Source organism: Apis florea, unplaced genomic scaffold (genome assembly GCF_048593485.1).
Source record: "Apis florea isolate Af1SG1 unplaced genomic scaffold, ASM4859348v1 contig_2492_pilon, whole genome shotgun sequence".
In the NCBI taxonomy this organism is placed as follows: domain Eukaryota; kingdom Metazoa; phylum Arthropoda; class Insecta; order Hymenoptera; family Apidae; genus Apis; species Apis florea.
The window spans coordinates 2214534-2233236 of NW_028256593.1; the positions used below are offsets into that span (position 1 = coordinate 2214534).

The 18703-nt window shown below is 40.6% G+C and overlaps 1 protein-coding gene and 1 long non-coding RNA gene across 38 annotated transcripts in view; one reads left to right on the plus strand and one right to left on the minus strand.

Moving 5' to 3' along the window:
- Positions 1-1004: 1004 nt before the first annotated feature.
- LOC147657921 (uncharacterized) lies at positions 1005-3025 on the minus strand. Its single transcript, XR_015291569.1, has 2 exons — positions 2825-3025; positions 1005-2735 (listed from the first exon to the last, which is right to left on the minus strand). It is a non-coding gene; the product is annotated as an uncharacterized LOC147657921 (long non-coding RNA).
- A 5565-nt stretch (positions 3026-8590) lies between these two features.
- The window catches only part of mmd (disintegrin and metalloproteinase domain-containing protein mind-meld), a 78910-nt gene continuing 68797 nt past the window's right edge, over positions 8591-18703 (plus strand). For 33 of the 37 annotated variants that reach the window (XM_086906091.1, XM_086906121.1, XM_086906103.1 and 30 more), the window contains exons 1-2: positions 8649-8799; positions 9289-9473. In XM_086906091.1, the coding sequence (XP_086762217.1) occupies positions 9389-9473 (85 nt within the window). In that variant the 5' untranslated portion in view covers positions 8649-8799; positions 9289-9388. Of the gene's footprint in view, positions 8800-9288; positions 9474-18703 lie in introns of all 37 variants that reach the window. The other 4 variants (XM_086906115.1, XM_086906092.1, XM_086906085.1 and 1 more) reach the window with 1 other exon arrangement.

Here is an 18703-nt window from a genome sequence, read left to right on the forward strand (position 1 = left end):
CACATGTTTCTCTTTCGCTCATATATTTTGTAATAATATACTTTCAACACAAGTGGAATATTCATATTCTCTTTCTCTCTTTCTCTTACTTACTACACACACTTCAATATATATATATATATATATATATATATACACATTTTCACACACTCTCTTTGACTCGCATATTTTGTAATATACTTCGACACATACACACTCTTTCTCATTACACATTTTGCAACACACGTACATACTCACTCATTCATCACGACATACTTCAAAGCACATCTTCCCCCCCCCTCTCTCTCTGTCAAACACACTTCAACGTACACAAACACACACACATTGAAGAAATTGTTAGAGGTAGAAGCAAGGAAAGGCATACACGTGAGATAGAACGTAGAACGCAAACTTGGACGTCGAGGAGTTCTTAATAATTTACGGGGGGAAACTGCCGACGATCTGATAATCTGCCGTCAGTCATTTTCAGAAAACTTAGCCTCGAAGGTGGTATCCCTCACTCGAGAAGGAGAGGAGAAAGCCGGCCCCACCGGCTTACAAGCGCACGGGTTATCTCGGTGGATCGCGCACGTAGACCAGTTTCAAGTAAATTGATTGCAGTCTAAGATTTTAGCCGGCGAAACGAGCCCATTATCGTCCACGAGAAAGTGGCTGGATAAGGCTGAACGGCTCCCCTCCTCACTCTTTCCGCGTCGTGGCCCGTGTGCGCTTTTACGAATCGGGAATACGCTCCAACCCTATAAATATTTATCACGTATCACAGCGTCTCTACGATTCTTGGCTAATTCGCGCGCCGCTTAACGCTCCTCACTTCAAACTCGATGTTAATCCTAAAGGCATTACTTTTTTAAGTGTGCAAGAAGAATGAACGTGATACTAAAATTGTATCTATTATTAAACGAAGTAGATATATTTATGGATTTTAATTCTCGAATGGTTGGGAAAGAAAAAGAAAATATTAATATTATTTTATTATAATGAAACTGCTTGAAGAAAAGAAAAGATTGCAATAAATAAATTCTTAATATTTTTAAAAAATGATACATGTTTCGATGCGATACCTTTCAAATATAGGTTAGGAGGGAACTTGATTGTTTTAGATTTCTCGTAGCCTGAGAATTTTCAAATCTTGAAATAAATATATATCGCACGAAAAATTACAGTCTTAGTAAATTTCGATTTTTACACGTTTCAGAGGTTAATACGCGAGATTTGATACGCGAAGTAAGTATAGTAAGAGTCACGAAACATCTTAGTCTTAAAATTATTCAAACGTAATGCACCGATGTGATCAGACGTCAGAACTGGTATTTTGACAGATCTATAATTAGATAAGGAAACTTTGGTAATTTAAAAAAAGAGAAATGCACCGCTCTGAATATAGTAAATTGCACTTAATATCGGTCAACGCTGAAATCTCGAATAGTTTAATTCACGACCTCGTTGCATCATGGCCCGACAAGTGACAGGAATAACAATGGCCACACCTTGCAAGACAAAATTCCTTGTCAAAACGTAAATCTTACGATAACCACGCGTAATGTGGCGCCCTCTAGTCAGTATCGGTATCTGTATATCGAGCTCTCGAAACGAATATATCGTCGTTTCCACGTCACGTACCTTATTAATCTCTTCAGTCACTGTCGAGTTTCCACGTTCACCTGAACCTTGAACGACCGGTGAAGCGAATTTTTAAGCATCCGCACTGCGTCATGGAGGATCGTTGACCGCGAAGATGCAACTAGGCTATTCGCGGTTTGCGCTCTCGCCACTCGACATCGGTATTCTTTATCTCTCATAATTTATAATAACGGAACGCGTGGACCATGATAGATAATCCGCAACTACGCGAAAATATAAACGAACAACCGACTTTTTCACCGATTTCCACTTTCCAGTAATCAGTTAAGATAGTACTTTCATAGGGACGCGTTTTCTCTTTTGCGAATACGTGTTGCCGCAAAATTAATTTCCTGCCATGTGGAACCGTGGGTGTGGAGTCGGCTAGATACCGGAAAATCGAAATAGCCCAATGGAACGATGATAATTGCAGCGCCCTCTATTTGCCAAGTTTCGAACGATCGCAACGCCCCGTTGCTCTCGAAATTTAATCAAAATCTCTGGTCCAGGATGCATTTGACGGTAAAACTATCGAGAATTGAATTGTAAAAAATTATTTTTTCACTAGAAGGCACTGCGTTGACAGTGAGTGATAGTAATTTTCTGTGTGATATTCATTGATAAAATGCAATTTTACTTTCGAACGTATTTGAATTTTAGATTATTTTAAAATAGATTATTAGTTATTTAGTCTATATAGTTGGTACTGAAGAATATCTTTTCGTGAGAAAGATGTTGAGAATGACAATTACCGGATTGGACAGTCAGTTCTGGATACATTATCCATTTGTAAGAAACATTCTCGAGAATTTTACTTTCAAATCGACTCTCAAATCCTTAGGATTATCTAGAGTAGTTAAGAGTTACTTTACTTCTCGAGAATCGCATCGAGATAAAGTATTTTTTCGCGAGTGGACGTGAGAGTGAAAATAATTCTCAGTCACTGTCGATTTCACTCTCGAAACGTATTCGTATCTTGATGGAAGCGTCTGTGTTTTTCTCTGTCGTTATCCTCGCAAACTTCGAACCCAGTTTTCCGTAGCCAGTGAATTCTTCCTTTCTCTCTCCCTCTTCTCGTTTAGTTTTCATAGAGCGGAGGGGCTAGGAACCCGCTCCTACAACAAAGTTAATTTTCTACTTAGTTGATGGATGGTCGAATCAAGGGAACCTTCGCGCCGAAAATAGAGCCAACAGTTTGCGATACATTTAATTATCCCCATTCAACTTGTTCTTCTCCTTCGGGGATATGCTCGTTAACCTTTCAATCTCTTCCCCTCCCCCTCCCTTCTCTTTTTCTCCAAGTCTTTTACATCGCGCCAGTCCATTGGTTACTCACGCGACTCGAACTGCGTATCGCAACACGCGAATGCACGACGTTCTATCGCGATGTTAGAAATAACAGAACATCGTTGTTATATAATATCGCGTAAATAAGTCTATTTCGTGTTTGTGTGTGACTCGTAATTCATATTGGATTCCGTTTCACTGTTTGCCACGATATATCCGATCGTTATTTCCTCCACTGTCTATTAATCGCTTAATCCATGGACGATGGAACTTGCCAATTCGCCATTGGTCCGTCGAATTCCCCCCCCCCCCATTTTTCTTCGCGTCTTTAAGATTGGCGTAGCACAATTGCAAAATATTATACGAGCGGTTAACTAACTATTGTGCGTTCATTGCATTTTAATTTGTATCAGATCAAATGCGAATGTAATTGCGTATATTCCGTACGCACGATCCAGCGAATCGGCCGACTGTTGACAAACATTACACGGGGACTGTTTGCGGACAAGATCTGTCGATGTAGATAAGCCTTTAGACCGCCAATGAAATACGTAGACCTCGTGAAACGAAAAGTGTATACTTTTTTCTTCACTGTTGGATCTTATATTTTTATACTTCCTTCATACTTTTCTTCACCTATATAAGTTTCAAAATCTGATATGTTATTCGCTTTCGTACGCAAATTTCGAAATTAATTCGACAATTCTAGCGCAGCATATATATATATATTGCTTGCTTCATATTTTTGCAGAGAAGTCTTCCCAAGAGTCTTCCCAATTTCTAAAAAATAAAAGGCAAAAGGTAGAAACGAAGAAAAAAAATCGGGTAAAGGCGGGATCTACTCTATCCTCTTCCTCGATACAAGCATATTCAGGTTTCACAAGTGGACGGTTCTTCGTCGAATGCATTTGTCAGGCTGTAACAATATTTTTTGTGCTCTCTCGTACGAGAGTAAACGGTTGCTGGGCGAGGAGAACACCAGCTGGTGTGCAAAAAGACGGAGCTTCGATGAAAAATGGTGGCAGCACTGTAGCGGATAGGCGACCGACAAATTATCAAGTCGAAATCGACGATACTGGGAGGAATGGAAAACACGGAATTTGAACATTTTTCGCCGTTCGACTCGTATATTATAATTATCCAAGATCAAGGGATAAAAATGCGTATTTGATCAGGAATGTATTCTACCATGGCAAAGCCTCTTTCGAATCGCTGACGAGTCGAATCTCGAGCTTCGTAGAATTTGAGTATCCTTCTTTATGCATATGCTAGGAGTATGATCAAGATATTCAGCTTCTTCATGGTAATTTTTGTGTAAGACGTACGACAAATACGAAGATGCGTCGTTCTTCATTGAAGCAAGGATAGAAATGAATTCCTTTCTTCAAAATGAATACCAGAACAGTAGAAAATATTTTTTCCATAATAAAACGATGTATGTAGAATAGTTTTTTGAGAAAGTATTATTTATAAACGTACGTGGGATAAACATGATCCAACGAACGACGATCAAACGTTTTAATCTCCTCCTTTTTCATTCTTCTTCGGTCTTTCCATAGTTTCCGTTTTCTAAAATGAAATCTCGCTTGGAACGACGTTATTATACGATTCCACACACATCCAAAACAACGTAAGTTAAACTTAACAACACTGCATATCCAGAAATTTAATAGTTTTACGATTTATTATCTTACGTATTATTACACAAGTATTTAGATTTAAAAAAAATATTATTTTCTCCGGGATTTAATTATTAATTAAGCTAATCCTAAAATTTCGTAAACGTATCGTGTAGTCTTGCGGGGGATATTCGGAAATATTCACCTAGATTTACGTGTCCCACTGAAGCCGAAAGGGTTAACAAGCTCGTTCTTGTCCGAAATTTGTCGCTCGAGGAAAGACGATATCCGAGATTCGATAGACTTTATCCGGCCAATATTATACGAAAAAATCGATTTTTCTACGTTAGATGAAGCGAGATAGAAACATAGACGCGACGAAGACGGAATGATCCGACTCTATTTGCGTCCTGCTTCAAACTGGACATTTGATAAGAGTATGTGAAAAAAGTAATCGAAGCAAGGAGAGAAAACGCAAATTATTGTCGAATAATGTGTCTATGCTAAAAATCGCATAGAAATTAATTATTATTATTTGGTTCTAATTCTTTGGACAAAATTTTGTACATCAATTGTAGTCTCGGTTACAGGGTAAGTCTCGTCCATCCACGTGTTTGCGAAACGAGACGACGAGAGAGAGAGAGAAAGAGAGAGAGAAAGAGGCCCGAGGGTGCGGATCGCCAGGTATGCGGATCGCATTCAACAGTCGTGAAAGACTCATTCCTTCATACGCATTTAGATTGTCGCGGCTGGTTTATTCTTCGAACGATGCGGCCAAGGGATAGTACACTGGCATCGTCCTCTATTTATATCCGCGAGCCAGGTCCGCGTGTCGCCGAAAACGCTACGGCGTTAAACGTGGAAAAGTCGTGTTTCAGAATACCAAGTTTCTTGGTGGCGGATGAATGTATAAAAAAAAAAAAAAAAAAAAAATAATTGATATAACAAATGACGAAGACGTAATTATTCGTGCGAGAAGAAAAGCTTGGACACGTGGAAAACTCTCTTTCACATTTTTTTTTTTTTTGAAAAAATACTTATAACAATCTTTGTAGAATATCTCTACGAGTCGATTGTGGAATAGAATAGGAAATTTTCGTGACGTGATCGTACGCGTCAACCGCCGTAAAATAGGACGTTCTATTCGTCAATTACCATAAAATAGGAAATTTCCATGATATATGATCAATCATTATAGAATAAAACATCCCTATGACGCGTGATCGTCAATGGCCATAGAATAAGAAAGGTGTGATTGTGATGAAGGCGTCAATCACCAGAGAATAGAAAATCTCTATGAATCAATTACCATAGAATAGGAAATTTTCATGATGTGATCGCTACACAATAGGACATCTCTGTCGATTGCCATAGAATAAAAAATTTTCATGATACGATCGTGCGCGTCAACCGTCATAGAATAGGAGAATCTCTATGCGTCAATCACCATGGAATAGGAAATTTCCATGATACGATCGTGCGCGTCAACAGTCATAGAATAAAACATCTCTATGATAGCACGCGTCAATCGCCATAGAATAAGAAACGTTTATGACGTGATTGTGATGACGCGTCAATCACAATGGAATAGAACGTCTCTGCGAGTCAATTATCATAGAATAGAAAATTTCCATGATATAATGGTACGCCATGGAACAGGAAATAGCTGTGCGACGGTACGCGTCAACCGCTGTACCGAGTAATCGAGTCGTATTCGGTCTCGAGAACGTATAGGTTTGTTCTCTTTCTCTTCGGTGTGGTTAAAACCTTTCTTGGGACGTTGTTCGAGCGAAACCGATGGCGGGGCTTTTCAACGACAACGAGGAATTCGAGGAGGAAATTTTAACACTGTTGATTCAACGCGTAATTACCGCAATTCACAAGAGAATCGTGTAGCGACATATTAATTCGGGGGAGAATAATGGCGTAAGAAGGAAAAATGACGCGATATTAGGCTGTCCCAAAAGTTCTATTCGTCTTACTATAGATATCCTTCTAGCGTCACAGTTTCATCTCTCTCTCTCTCTCTCTCTCTCTCTCTCTCTCTCTCTCTCTCTCTCTGTCTCTGAGATTTGAAATATTATTTTATTTCTCCAACAAGATGACTTCGCTTGAAAGATATATCGAGTAATTCCTTAAATATGATTTAAAGAACCGATTCTTTTACGTAGAACCTCGTCCCTATATAAACCAACAACGATAAAATTGTAAAAGAATATTCAAATTTATCAAATTATCCCATTTCCTAACGTTCGAATAATGGATATAGAACGAGAGATAAAAACTTTCAATTTTTTTTCGCGCAATACAAATAAATAACTCTCGTCACAAGCCGATAATTCAGAAAATTGTTCCATCAAAGGGTACTCGATAGAGTTAACTATTTGACGAAATTCGTTTCGTCAAAGAGTATCGGTGCCAATTATACGCACACGTACGCGGAGAGGCCTCGTTTCGCAAGCAAGTTTTGACAATCGAGTTCGTCAAATCCCTTCCCTTCCTCCCTCCCTCCCAAAGAAAAATTAAAAACCCTTCAAAAACTGAAATTCCTCCCTTTTAATCGCACGAATATCACGCGTATATATATATATAATACGTATATTTTCAGCCACGATTGCACAAACGTTTCGCAAACCGCGTAATTTTACCTGGCCGAATCGCGCGGATATAAATACAATCCTCGACATTCGAGTTCGCGAAGGTTGATCGTTCCCAAGTTACAAGAGGCAAGAGAGCAACGTGGCTGGCCGCAACGTGGAAAATTTCGAGCGGAGAATAAGAATCGCGCAAGCTCCCGCCACAGGCCAAGCTAACAGGTATACGCGAAATTTCGTTAGCGAGGCGAGGTGAATAGACACTCGATCTTGTATGCCGTCCCTATATACGTGTGCCGTCCACACTATATATATATATATGTGTATGTGTGTGTATGTGTATGCGCGCGCGTAAAAAGCCATGAATAAGCCGCCTCTCCCTCTTCGAGACCAAAGACCGCTTTCTCTCGCCCTCGCGATCTCGACTCGTCCTTACACTTTTGTCCAAACCGAAGTGCTCGCTTTTCTTCCGTCACCTCTCCCCCCCCCCCCCTATCCCCCTCCCTCCCTCCTTCGAAATCGATACACACAGGTACTCGAGCACGAGAGCGAGAGAGAGAGAGAGAGAGAGAAAAAGGTGACCCTCCTCCTATCCCCTCCCTCCCCGGTAAGGTGAACGAAGGAGGAGGATTCTTCTTCTCGAGAGGAGAATGATCGTTAAGAGTCGATCGCCCGATATAATAGAGATCCTTTAACTATACATATACACACACACACACACACACACACACACACACACACACACACACACACACACACACACACACATATTCGAAATTTTCCTCTGGATGGAGAAGGAAGAGAGAGAGAAGAGAGAGAGAGAGAGAGAGAGAGAGAGAGAGAGAGAGAGAGAGAGGATAGTTCGGCCACGTAATAATAATGGTGTCCTGTGTTTCGATGGAAAAATGTCGGCGGTCGGTCCCCGACGCTCTGTATCGGCGGGTGATGATCCGTGGAAGGGAACCGCCACCGGTACACCGGTACACGTAGAAGCGCCGGCATCGGTAGGACCGGGTCCTCTACCACCACCTCCACCGCCACCACCACCACCACCACCACCATCTCCACCACCACCACCGCCGCCACCACCGTCGCCGCCGCTAGCTGGATCACCGCCACCAGGACCGGCAACACGACCACCTTTGGAGCAGCAGCAGCACCACCGGCGCTGCCGCCACCGCGTTATTGATTTGACAGGAATGACGGGAAATGGCGCAGGAATCGATAAGAGGTGGTCCCAAGCCGTGGTGGTGGGCTCTGCGCGGGTGTACGGCGCGGGTGAACGAGAAGCGGGCGTAGAGGGAGAGAGAGATAGATGGAGAAAGAGAGAGAGAAAGAGAGAGAAAGGGAAGGAAGGTGGGAGAGAGAAAGGGAGAGGTGGTGGTAGGAGAGGGGTTACCGTGGAAAGCTCCTCTTCTCTCCGGGGTGGGGTGCAGGGTGGGGGTGGAGCAGAGAATATTTTCATACTCCAGACTCCCGGCGTAGGTAGAAGATGGCAGCCGAGGCGTGATTCGAGACCGGGACCTTCACTCTCTGTGGCCGCGCGCGAGTAGGGGGTATCCTTCGTCGTACGGAGACCAGATCGCGGAAGTAGTGCGCTAGCGTGGTGCATTATCGCGTGTCGTCCAGTGTACCAGGAGATTCGCGATGTTCTAGGAGGACCCGTCGTTTCTATACCCGTCGGTGCCGGTTTGTCCTCCTATCGCCGCGAGCCTTCTCTCTCTCTCTCTCTCTCTATCTCTAGCTATCTCTCTCTCTCTCTCTCTCTGTCTTTCTCTCGCATCCCTCTAACCTTTCAATCCTTAAAATTCTTTCCGATCCTCGATCGGAAATTTCCGAAAACGAATTCGACGATCTTCTCTCTCTCTCTCTCTCTCTCTCTCTTCCGTTTCTTTCGGTTTTTCTTTCTTTCTTTCTTTTTTTTTTTCTCACTCGTCGATTCTTCTCGCGAATTCCATTCTTCCGTTCCATTCTCTTTGTTCAGTTGTGCACCTCCCCTGTGTGACACACACACACACACAGATACACACGACACAACACCTCCTCTCTCTCTCTCTCTCTCAGCTTTTCGCTTTTTTTTTCTCTACCTCGCACTCTCCTCGCCCAACGAAACCCCGCGTAACCCCAAGTCGGTCAGTCGTGTTACTCATGATCCAACCGGCGACCAGGTAGTATCGCTGATTATGCGCGACATGAGCACCACCGCCATCGTAGTGTTTTACGAGCGTCATGTAAAATGGAATTAAACAATGTTGTTAAGACGTAAACATGTTTTGGCTACACTGTGGACTCTTTGTTCTCGTGATTGCCGTACCTGGATTTATTAGCAGCGCCGACAGCACGTCCAAGCGAGGTAACGCCTGCCTGCCTGCCTGTCTATTTGTCTATCTGCTTGCTCGCTTTTACCTCTCTCTCTCTCTCTCTGTATGTTTATCCATCCCATTCCCACCCTCTCTGCCAGGACTGTCTATTTACCTGCCACGCAACTACTTCCTCCTCGTCCCCCTTGTCGTGCTCGTTGATCGAGCCACACAGCTTCGATTTATACACCGTAAATTGCATATATCGAAAATCGGCGAGGAGGGTTGGTTGAAAGCGTGGCCATGCGTCCTGGGAATCCGGATGGCCTCTTCTCACCTCTCCTCCTCCTCTTCCTTCCTTCCTTCCTTGATTTATGCCCGTTGGCACGCGATCCTGTAATTTTCCTAGGCCGTGGTTACACGCTCTTCTATGTGTGTGTGTGTGTATATATATATATCTCTCTCGCTCGTTCGCCTTTTCGTCTCGTCTCCTTCGCTCGTAAATTCCGCTTGGACGCTTGGCCGTTAATCGCGCTCGCTCGCAGCCTCTGGCATGGCGTGTTCCGGGTTATGGTACGATACGATACGATACACGTACGATTGCCTGTTGCAGCCCTTTTTCCTCCAAAAATTTTCGTCGAGGCTCGAATCCTCTCGATCGAGTTGAACGGAAAATTTCTTGGGGAAAGTTAATTACTCGTACTTTCTTTCGTACTTTTTTTTCTTTTTTCTTTTCTTTTCTTTCGTTTTTGACCGTCGATGTTGTGGAGACGAGGAGAACGGCGTGCGTTCGAGCTACTTCCCTCCAATGTGCGTGTGATGCATGACACGAATTTATGCCGATTGAATGGTAAACAATGATGTACGTTCAAGTTGATTTTTCTCTTTCTCTTCTTTCTTTCTTTTTCTTTATCTTTTTTTTTTTTGTAGAAAATTTCTATCACAACATATTTAATATTTGTACATTGAATGTAAGATACAACGAAACGGATTTTACGATTTCCTTTTTTCCCCTTCTCTCTCTTTCGAAATTTCATCAGCAACTAAATGCGAGTGTTGTGAAATCAGGATTACATTACTTCCGCGAATATCTCTTCCCTTCCCCCTTTTTCTCGTATAAAATTTGAACGAACTCTCGAAGAGTCTCGAAACAAAGAGAAACAAAGAGAGAAAGGGGAGGAGACGATTTCAGGACGGAGTAGAAAACGCGTGTGTGAATAGACACGTTTGATACGCGAGCAATGCGGCGCGTTCGCGCCGCGTTCAACCGTTGAGAACGTTTTCTTTTTTAATGCCGGCTACCGACGCGCATTAATGTTACACGCAGGGACGCGTTATCGCTACGTTATCGCCGTTTCGATGTTATCGATTTTGGCCGATGATGCATGGGGGAAGCGGTTCACGCGACAAGGAGCGTGTGCGTGCACGCTTCTCGTCGGTAAATAAATAAATAACGCGGATTTTCGAGATGGAAAATCGAGCGATACCGGGCTCGAAATCGAAACGTTTCCTCGGGAAACGACGGGAGTGTAACGGCATTTTCGTATCTGAAAATAGAATCTTGCAACGCTTGATTCGCATCGTGACGTTTGCGTACGCGCGCGCGCATGTCGTGTATTCCTTTTGATGTATCGGTAACGAGGAGAGGAGAGTTTGTTGGTCGGTTTAGAATTTGAGACGATAATGTATTTTGGCGACAATTTGTCCCTTGATTATTATCGTGATGGGGTACGGTTTCTTTTATTTTTGATAGGTCTTTCCAAGTGAGGTTAGAATTTGGATGAAATTTTGTAAGTTTGTAGGAGTTTGGAAGGAAATAATGTACGTATTTTATACGTACGTTTCTTTTTTGATACTCTTAAGGGAGGAGGATTTGGTTAGAAATTGGATGAAATTTTTATAAGTTTGTAGAAGGAAATAATGTATGTATTTTATACACGTTTCTTTTTTTATTCAAAAAGAAGAGGATTTGGTTAGAAGTTGAATGAAATTTTGTAAGTTTGTAAGGAAATTGGAAGGGGATAATGTATGTATTTTAATAATAATTGAAACTTAAATAGATCTCTTATATTTGATTTATACATGTTTCTTTTTTGATATTCTAAAAAAAAAAAAAGGATTTGATTAGAATTTAGATGAAATTTTGTAAGTTTGTGGGAGATTGGCAAAAGATAATGTATGTATTTTATGTATATTTCTTTTTTGATATTTTTAAAGAGAAGGATTTGGTTAGAATTTGAATGAAATTTTGTAGGTTTGAAAATTGAAAGGAGGATAATGTATTTTAGTGATAATTGAAATTTAAACAGATGCTTGATTTATTTCACATTTCTTTTTTGATATCCTAAAGGAGGAGGATTTGGTTAAAATTTAAATGAAATTTTATAAGTTTATAGAATGATACAATGTATATATTTTACACGTGTTTCTTTTTTATTCAAGAAGAAGAAGATTTGGTTAGAAATTGGATGAAATTTTGTAAGTTTAAAGATTGGAAAGGTTAATGATAATTGAAGTTCAACGTGAAAATAGATCTCTCTCATGCTTTGATTTATATTTTCAAGTACGTATATCTTTGCTTCTCTGACGAGGAAGTGTTTGGTTACAAAGTTTGAAGTGAAATTTTATAGATTGTAATCTCTGACGAGGAGGGGTTTGATTAAAGTTCGAATGGAATTTTATAGGTTAGAAGATTGGAAAGAAATATAATTTACTCTTTTTCGAAGATGTGATAATTGAATAATTGGCGTTCAATCTGAGAATAATAGATCTCCCCTGATTTATATATATCGTGAAATACGTATCTTCGATTCTCTGACGAGGAAGAATTTAAAGTTCTAATGAAATTTTATAAATTTGGAAATTACACAACGATCTAATTTCCAATGCAAAATTAGAAAGCGTACAATTTTAAAAGCTACTTTTGTCCAAGTTTCCACGACAATTCTGAATATTTTTATCTCTCCTAGATCGTGCATTCGTGCACGATTCGCATATAAAATCGCGTTTCAATTAAATTGTCTTGAGGAAAGAGGTTAGTTAAGGGGGCAAAACCAATTTCCAAAGTTCGATTTCTAAATAGGTAAGTTGGAAACAATTCGAGCGAATAATCGAACAATTTCCCTGCTTTCAGACTCCTTTCACAAACTCGTCAATTTTTCATTGATACATTTTCCATTTTCTCCAACTCTTTAAAGTGAACTCTTGAGGAGGTGGTTTCGCTCTTTAAATTTCAAGTTATCCCACTTAAAAAAGAATACAACGCGTACTTTACTTTTGGCCCACTGTTCAACCCAAATTTCATTCGAGTCGAGATCGTTTTTATTTCGTCGAAACAACCAAGGTTGAAACTGTTGCTAAGATTTTATTCATACTGTTTGATTCGCTTCTTTAATTCATAATAAACAAAGATGCAAAATATATTTTCTATCAACATCGTTCATAGCAATATGGTTCAATCAACTGGTTATTTTTCCTTCTAGTTGACTCGAATATTATTAAAATTTCATTCACGAACAGAAGCAAGCGCATAAATAAGAAAATTATTTTCTTCTCGATTTAACCGATTCAACGAAATATATATATATTTTTATTAAGACATCGATTTTCCGTTCAATCTCGCGTCAAATTAAATATTAATTTAATTATTTCTGCTCATTAAAATTTACATATTCACAATGTACGAACCGACTGCCATTTATTCTCTTTTTTTCTATTGCCACAGAAGTTTCTAACTGTAATTCGAAATACTGATTCAACTACTTTCGCTGTCTGAAATATCCTGAAACATTTTTTTCGTCTCACTTTCTTCAAACAAAATGAAAAGAAAACACGCACTCGAATGACTGACACACCAAAAATAATCCTCTCCACCATAGTTCCAAGTTGGTCAAGACATCAATCTTCCACGCAGCCAAATTTAACTACTTGCATTAATTAATGAAATATATTTCATTTTTTCATGTTTCATTTCAAAATAATATCACGAAAATTATTCTCATCATTGCACGCCATAATTGCAAGTTAGCCACGATTAAGATATCGATCTTTCACGCAATCAAATTCAATTTCAATTAACTGGAATATTTTAAAATATGTCATTCTTTTTTTTTTTTTTTTTTTACAAAGTGCACGAATTACGTTATCCTCGTCACACACCGTCATACACACAATCTCAATTACAATCCCAAGTTACTCGCGTAGTAAAAAGTAATTTTTCATCACGCAACCACCTAATAGCCGAATACGCACGACGGGGGTGATTAATTTTTCGCTCAAAGTGGCGACGTTCCGTCGCGCTATTATGTATATAATTAAGTTTGCATCACCGTCCAAGCGTCATAAACATGCCACGATCCACATGTTTGCGCTACACAGACACCGAATCGCGGGATTCGATCGATCGATCGATCGATCGACCGTAGTGATTAATCACCTATCCAACGGTTATCGGCCGGCTTTACGTGGCGATTTCGAGATGGGATCCGATCCGCTGACGGATTTTCGAAAAATGGGGAAAGAGAGAGAGAGAGAGAGAGAGAGAGAGAGAGAGAGAGAGAGAGAGAGAGAGAGAGAGAGAGAGAGACTCGATGACGAATGGCGGTCGTGTCGAGAAATTCGTTGCTTTATCCCTGGCACGGGATGTACGGTGTCCAGGTATGTAACCGACCATTCGTTCGTCCCCGAGATCCGATTTGTTGTTTCGTCGTTGTTTTTTTTGGAACGGAAACAGGAGGAAGGATGTTGCATTGGTTTCGATCGATTGATACCTCATTGAATCGTATCAATTTTTTTTTTTTTTTTTTTTTTCGTTCGTTCGAAGCAGGATTTCGAAGCAGGACATTTGGAAAATTTTGGAATTTGGAATTGGAATTTCCAGAGGGGGAGAAATTTTTAAGCAAATAATCGTTTAATCGAGAACGATGTGTTTAATTATTTTGATTCCGTCAAGAAAACGGTTGTGGGCGTTTTTTAATTAAAGGTAATTAGTAGATTGAGGATATTTGTGAAAAATATCTAAAGCATTTTTATATTCGCGGTGTAAAACAAATCTCTGTTTAAGCGCCATTTTTTTTTTTTTTTTTTTTTTTAGTCACGTTCATAAAAATCCGCAGCCTAGTAATTAGTAAATGGGAAAATATTGATGAAAGTTTTAGCCTCTTTTTTTAATTTTTTTGAAAATGAATACGATATAAAACTTGTTCTGATAAAGTATTAATCGTTGATTTGATGTATTTGGAAATTGGTAAAAACGTGAGAATTTTTTTGTATAGATAATCAATGAAAAGTTTGGATTTTTTTTTTTTTTTGATAAAAATGTTATAAAAAGGCAAGGTTGTGCATCGCGTATCTGAAACTTATTTTCAATTCATAAATTAAAACGTATTAAATAATAAATCCTATGTTAAATTTAAAAAAAAATAGATTCCAAATTATACGTGAATAAATAAAATTTCAAATAACGAATACCTCCACCATTTCACAATATTCATATTTTAAAAAGGGAGAAAGAAAAAATTTGAAAGGAAAAAAAAAACTGTACCTCGTATCGCTATTTTAACACTTCTTTTTACATTTATACAAATACCTACGTCAAAAATCTTTATCCACCTTCCATCCACCATTCAACGTAACCTTAAAAATTCCACTTTACACAAAAACGACACACGCACCACGAAAATTCTTCGCGGCACTAACTCAAAATAATCTTAAAAATTCCATTCTACGCAAAACGATACACGCGCCATAAAAATTCCATCAACTCAAGATAATCTTAAAAATTCCATCCTACGTAAAACCGAAACGATACAATTGCATCTGCATGAAAATTCTCCATACGTTTACCAATTTAAACCTAACCTTAAAAATTTCATGAAACCACCATGAAAGCCGAAGCGACATCTGGACAAGCATTTTGTATTGTGCACGCAACGAAAACCGTGAAAAATTCTCCTGTATCGCATCTCCTGTTTCGTCCTTGGGAGGCAAGATAGCGTGAAATTCGCGATTAATGTCTCGCGGGTGAGTTGGCCGCGATCAAAACGAGTCAACGACAGGACGATAAAATCCGTCCGAGCTCTCCCGTGCAAATTTCACTCCTCTTCCTCCTCCTCCTCCTCCTCCTCCTCCTCCTCGACCCGCCGATGACGTTTCCACTCCCCTCCCCTCCCTCCCTCCTCGACGGTTGGCGAGCGGTGCATGCCGGTTAAAAGATCCCTCTGCCACTCCCGTTTCCCAGAGAGGCCGCGCCATATTCGTCATAGGTTTACGCCAGCGAGGAATGACGTCATCGAAGAAGGAGATGGGTCACGGGTGCAGTGACACGCATACCTATCTACGTGCCGCCGCGAGACCCGATTTGAACGTATCAACGAAAACTCGAATTAAAATCGATCGGTATCTGTCCTCTCTCTCTCTCTCTCTCTCTCTCCCTCTCTCATCACGGGGACGATTTGCTTCTAACCACTTCTCTGCTTCTCTCTCCCTCTCTCTTCGCTCGCTTTCCGCGCGAAACAAGAACAAACTCTCGCGCTTTCTCTCTAATTAAATTGAAAATTACGCGATATTTCGCCACGGGGGGCGAAAGAAAGAAGGGGAAGAGGGGGGGAAATCTCGATATTAATTTTCAGCGACGATCAAACGGAGGGGAGGAGGGGGAGGGAGGGAGGGAGGGAGGGAGAGAAGTAAAAATAACGAGCTCGAGACCCACTTTTCGAATTCCAATTAGTTTCCACGGTATTTAATAAGTGTTAGAAAAACAGATTCGTGTAGGGATGGGGCGGAAGGGGGTGAAAAGTTTGAATCGTTTATCGTGTTTTCTCCACGTTGTAGTGGAAACGGATCGAATCGAATCGAATCCACGACGGATCGAGGGTGTTCTTAGGGATTGGAAGGAGAGGGATTGATTGGAAGGAGAGAAATCACGTAATCAATCGCGTGATTGTCTCTAATATTTTTTCCCTCCGCGACCCGACATCGACCCTATCCTCCATCTCGATGATACGCGATGATATCTCTCGTACCCTTGTGCCGTAGATACGCATCGTGCACACGCTGTCTTTCGAGGTCGATTCATTTTCCTCGCGTGTATATTACAGGTTTAAAGTTTCGCGGAACTGGATCCAATATCAATTTGCTCTCGAGTTGGGGAAAGGAGGGGGAGGGGGGAGGGATCGAGGAAAGCGTACGTATTACGAAACAACCGTTCCACCTAGCCGATTTAGTGGAGGGTGCTTCGGCGAAACTGAAGTTCGAAGCCGCCGAGGGTATAAAACCGCGAGTGTACGAGAATAAACGTGGCAACTATGTCGCATCGATGCAACGTTCGTGGCGCGCAGAGCCGTTTCGCGAATTTATACACGGTCAATAATAATAATAATAATATGCGAATAAACGAAAATGATCATGATCGATTTGTCGATATTAATTTAAATTCAAATGTATATTTCGTGTATTTAACGTGAACCAAAAATTTGCCAGAAATTTATAAAGGACATTATAATTAATCTCGTATCTAGGATCTATCTTGGTGTGCAACAACATTTTTACGTTCTCCGTTGAGAACGTTCTCTGTGAGAATTAGACGGATTGTACGTCTCTCTCTTATTCTACGGATCCCAATATCGTGAAAGCTGCTTAACTTAATTGGCAAAACTATCGACCCGATCTTCCCTTTTAACATCTTTGTTTAATCCTTTCTTCTCGATAATCGTCCTCGTAGCACGTAAACACGCGTAACGAGAAAGTTCCATCTTTAAACTCAATTAGGAAAATTTAATTCGTGAGAAATATATATCTATATACAATATATATCTAATATAGCTAATTGAAATTGCGATCAATCGCACGCGATTGATAGAGTGGAAAAGAAAAAAAAAAAAAAAAAGAAAAAATGGAAACATTTACAACGACATAATAGAATGCGTTAAAGCAAAAACGTTATTCGTGGAACTCGATAAAACGGCTAGCAAAGCAGAGATTGTTTCCATAAGGGGGTATAGAACGTAAGAGGAGAGAGTACGACAAGCGCACGGACAAGAATATGAATAGTCGGTATAATTTGAAGTAGCCCCCGAACCCTTGCCACGACGTCCTTGGCACCCTCCAGAGAAACGTTCCTCTCTTCTGTGTAACACGTACACGGGCAGGGGCCGAGGCGGAGAGAGTTTTAGCTGGAACGCAACCGAGCGGCAGTTGTGCAACGCCACACTTACCTAATATGCGCAATTCACGAGGTAAGGCCGGAATAAAACCGGGACAAAGCTCGCCTTTAAGCATTCTTTTCTGATTCCGAATGCCTTCCCTAAGTAGAATATTCCAAGGGGTAACCTTGCCTCACTCGGTTACGCGTCTCGAGTAAAATGATATATTTCTTTATCTTCGCGTTTCCTTTATCGCCCACTATCTCTTCCACCTCCTTTGCGCCCTTCTTTTCACGCCGTTCACGCCAATAAAACCCAATGGAGGAGAATTTTTCCCCTCGGATACGGACTCGGTTAAATTTTCCAACTTAACCCGACTTAACACTGCCTCGCCTGGAATAGGTTAAGCGAGTAGATATCGTGTTTCTTTTACTATGCGCTCCTCCTTTCTTTCTTCCCCGTTCTCGTTCCGCTAATAGAAGACTGTGGAGGGGAAAGAAGAGAGAGAGAGAGAGAGAGAGAGAGAATCTTTTCTGGATACGACAAATTTTCCAGCTTAACCTAACTTAAATTTCCCTCGGTGGAATAGGTTGACTGATTCGAGTAGTTATCGCGTTCCATGCCTTTTATTTTGCATTCCTTGCGTCGCTCTCTTCTCGGCTAATAAAAGGCAATGGTGGAGAAGGAAAAAGAGAATCGACAAATTTTCCTTGCTTGACTAGGTTAAGTGGATTTCGAGTAGATATCGCGTTCCGTGTCTTTTATTCTTGGTATCTCTTTGTTCTCGCTATTTGGCCGATAAAAAGCTACGGAGAGAGAGAGAGAGAGAGGGAGAGGGAGAGAACAGAATTTTCTTTAAATACAACAAACCTAACCTAATCCAACTGCTTCACTCGGTTAAATACTTCGAGGTTCGAGCAGATGTATTTCTCTCTCTCTCTCTCTCTCCAGTTTCCTTTATCGTGCTCTATCTCTGTCCATTTCGTTTGCATCTCTCCGTTCAATTAATAAAAAAAAAGTTACGAAGAAGAAACGAAAAAAGAATTTTCTTTTAAATACAACGAACTTAACCTAATCCAATTGCTTCATTCGGTTAAATACTCGGCTCGATCTCTCTCTTATTTTGCATCTCTATATTCTCA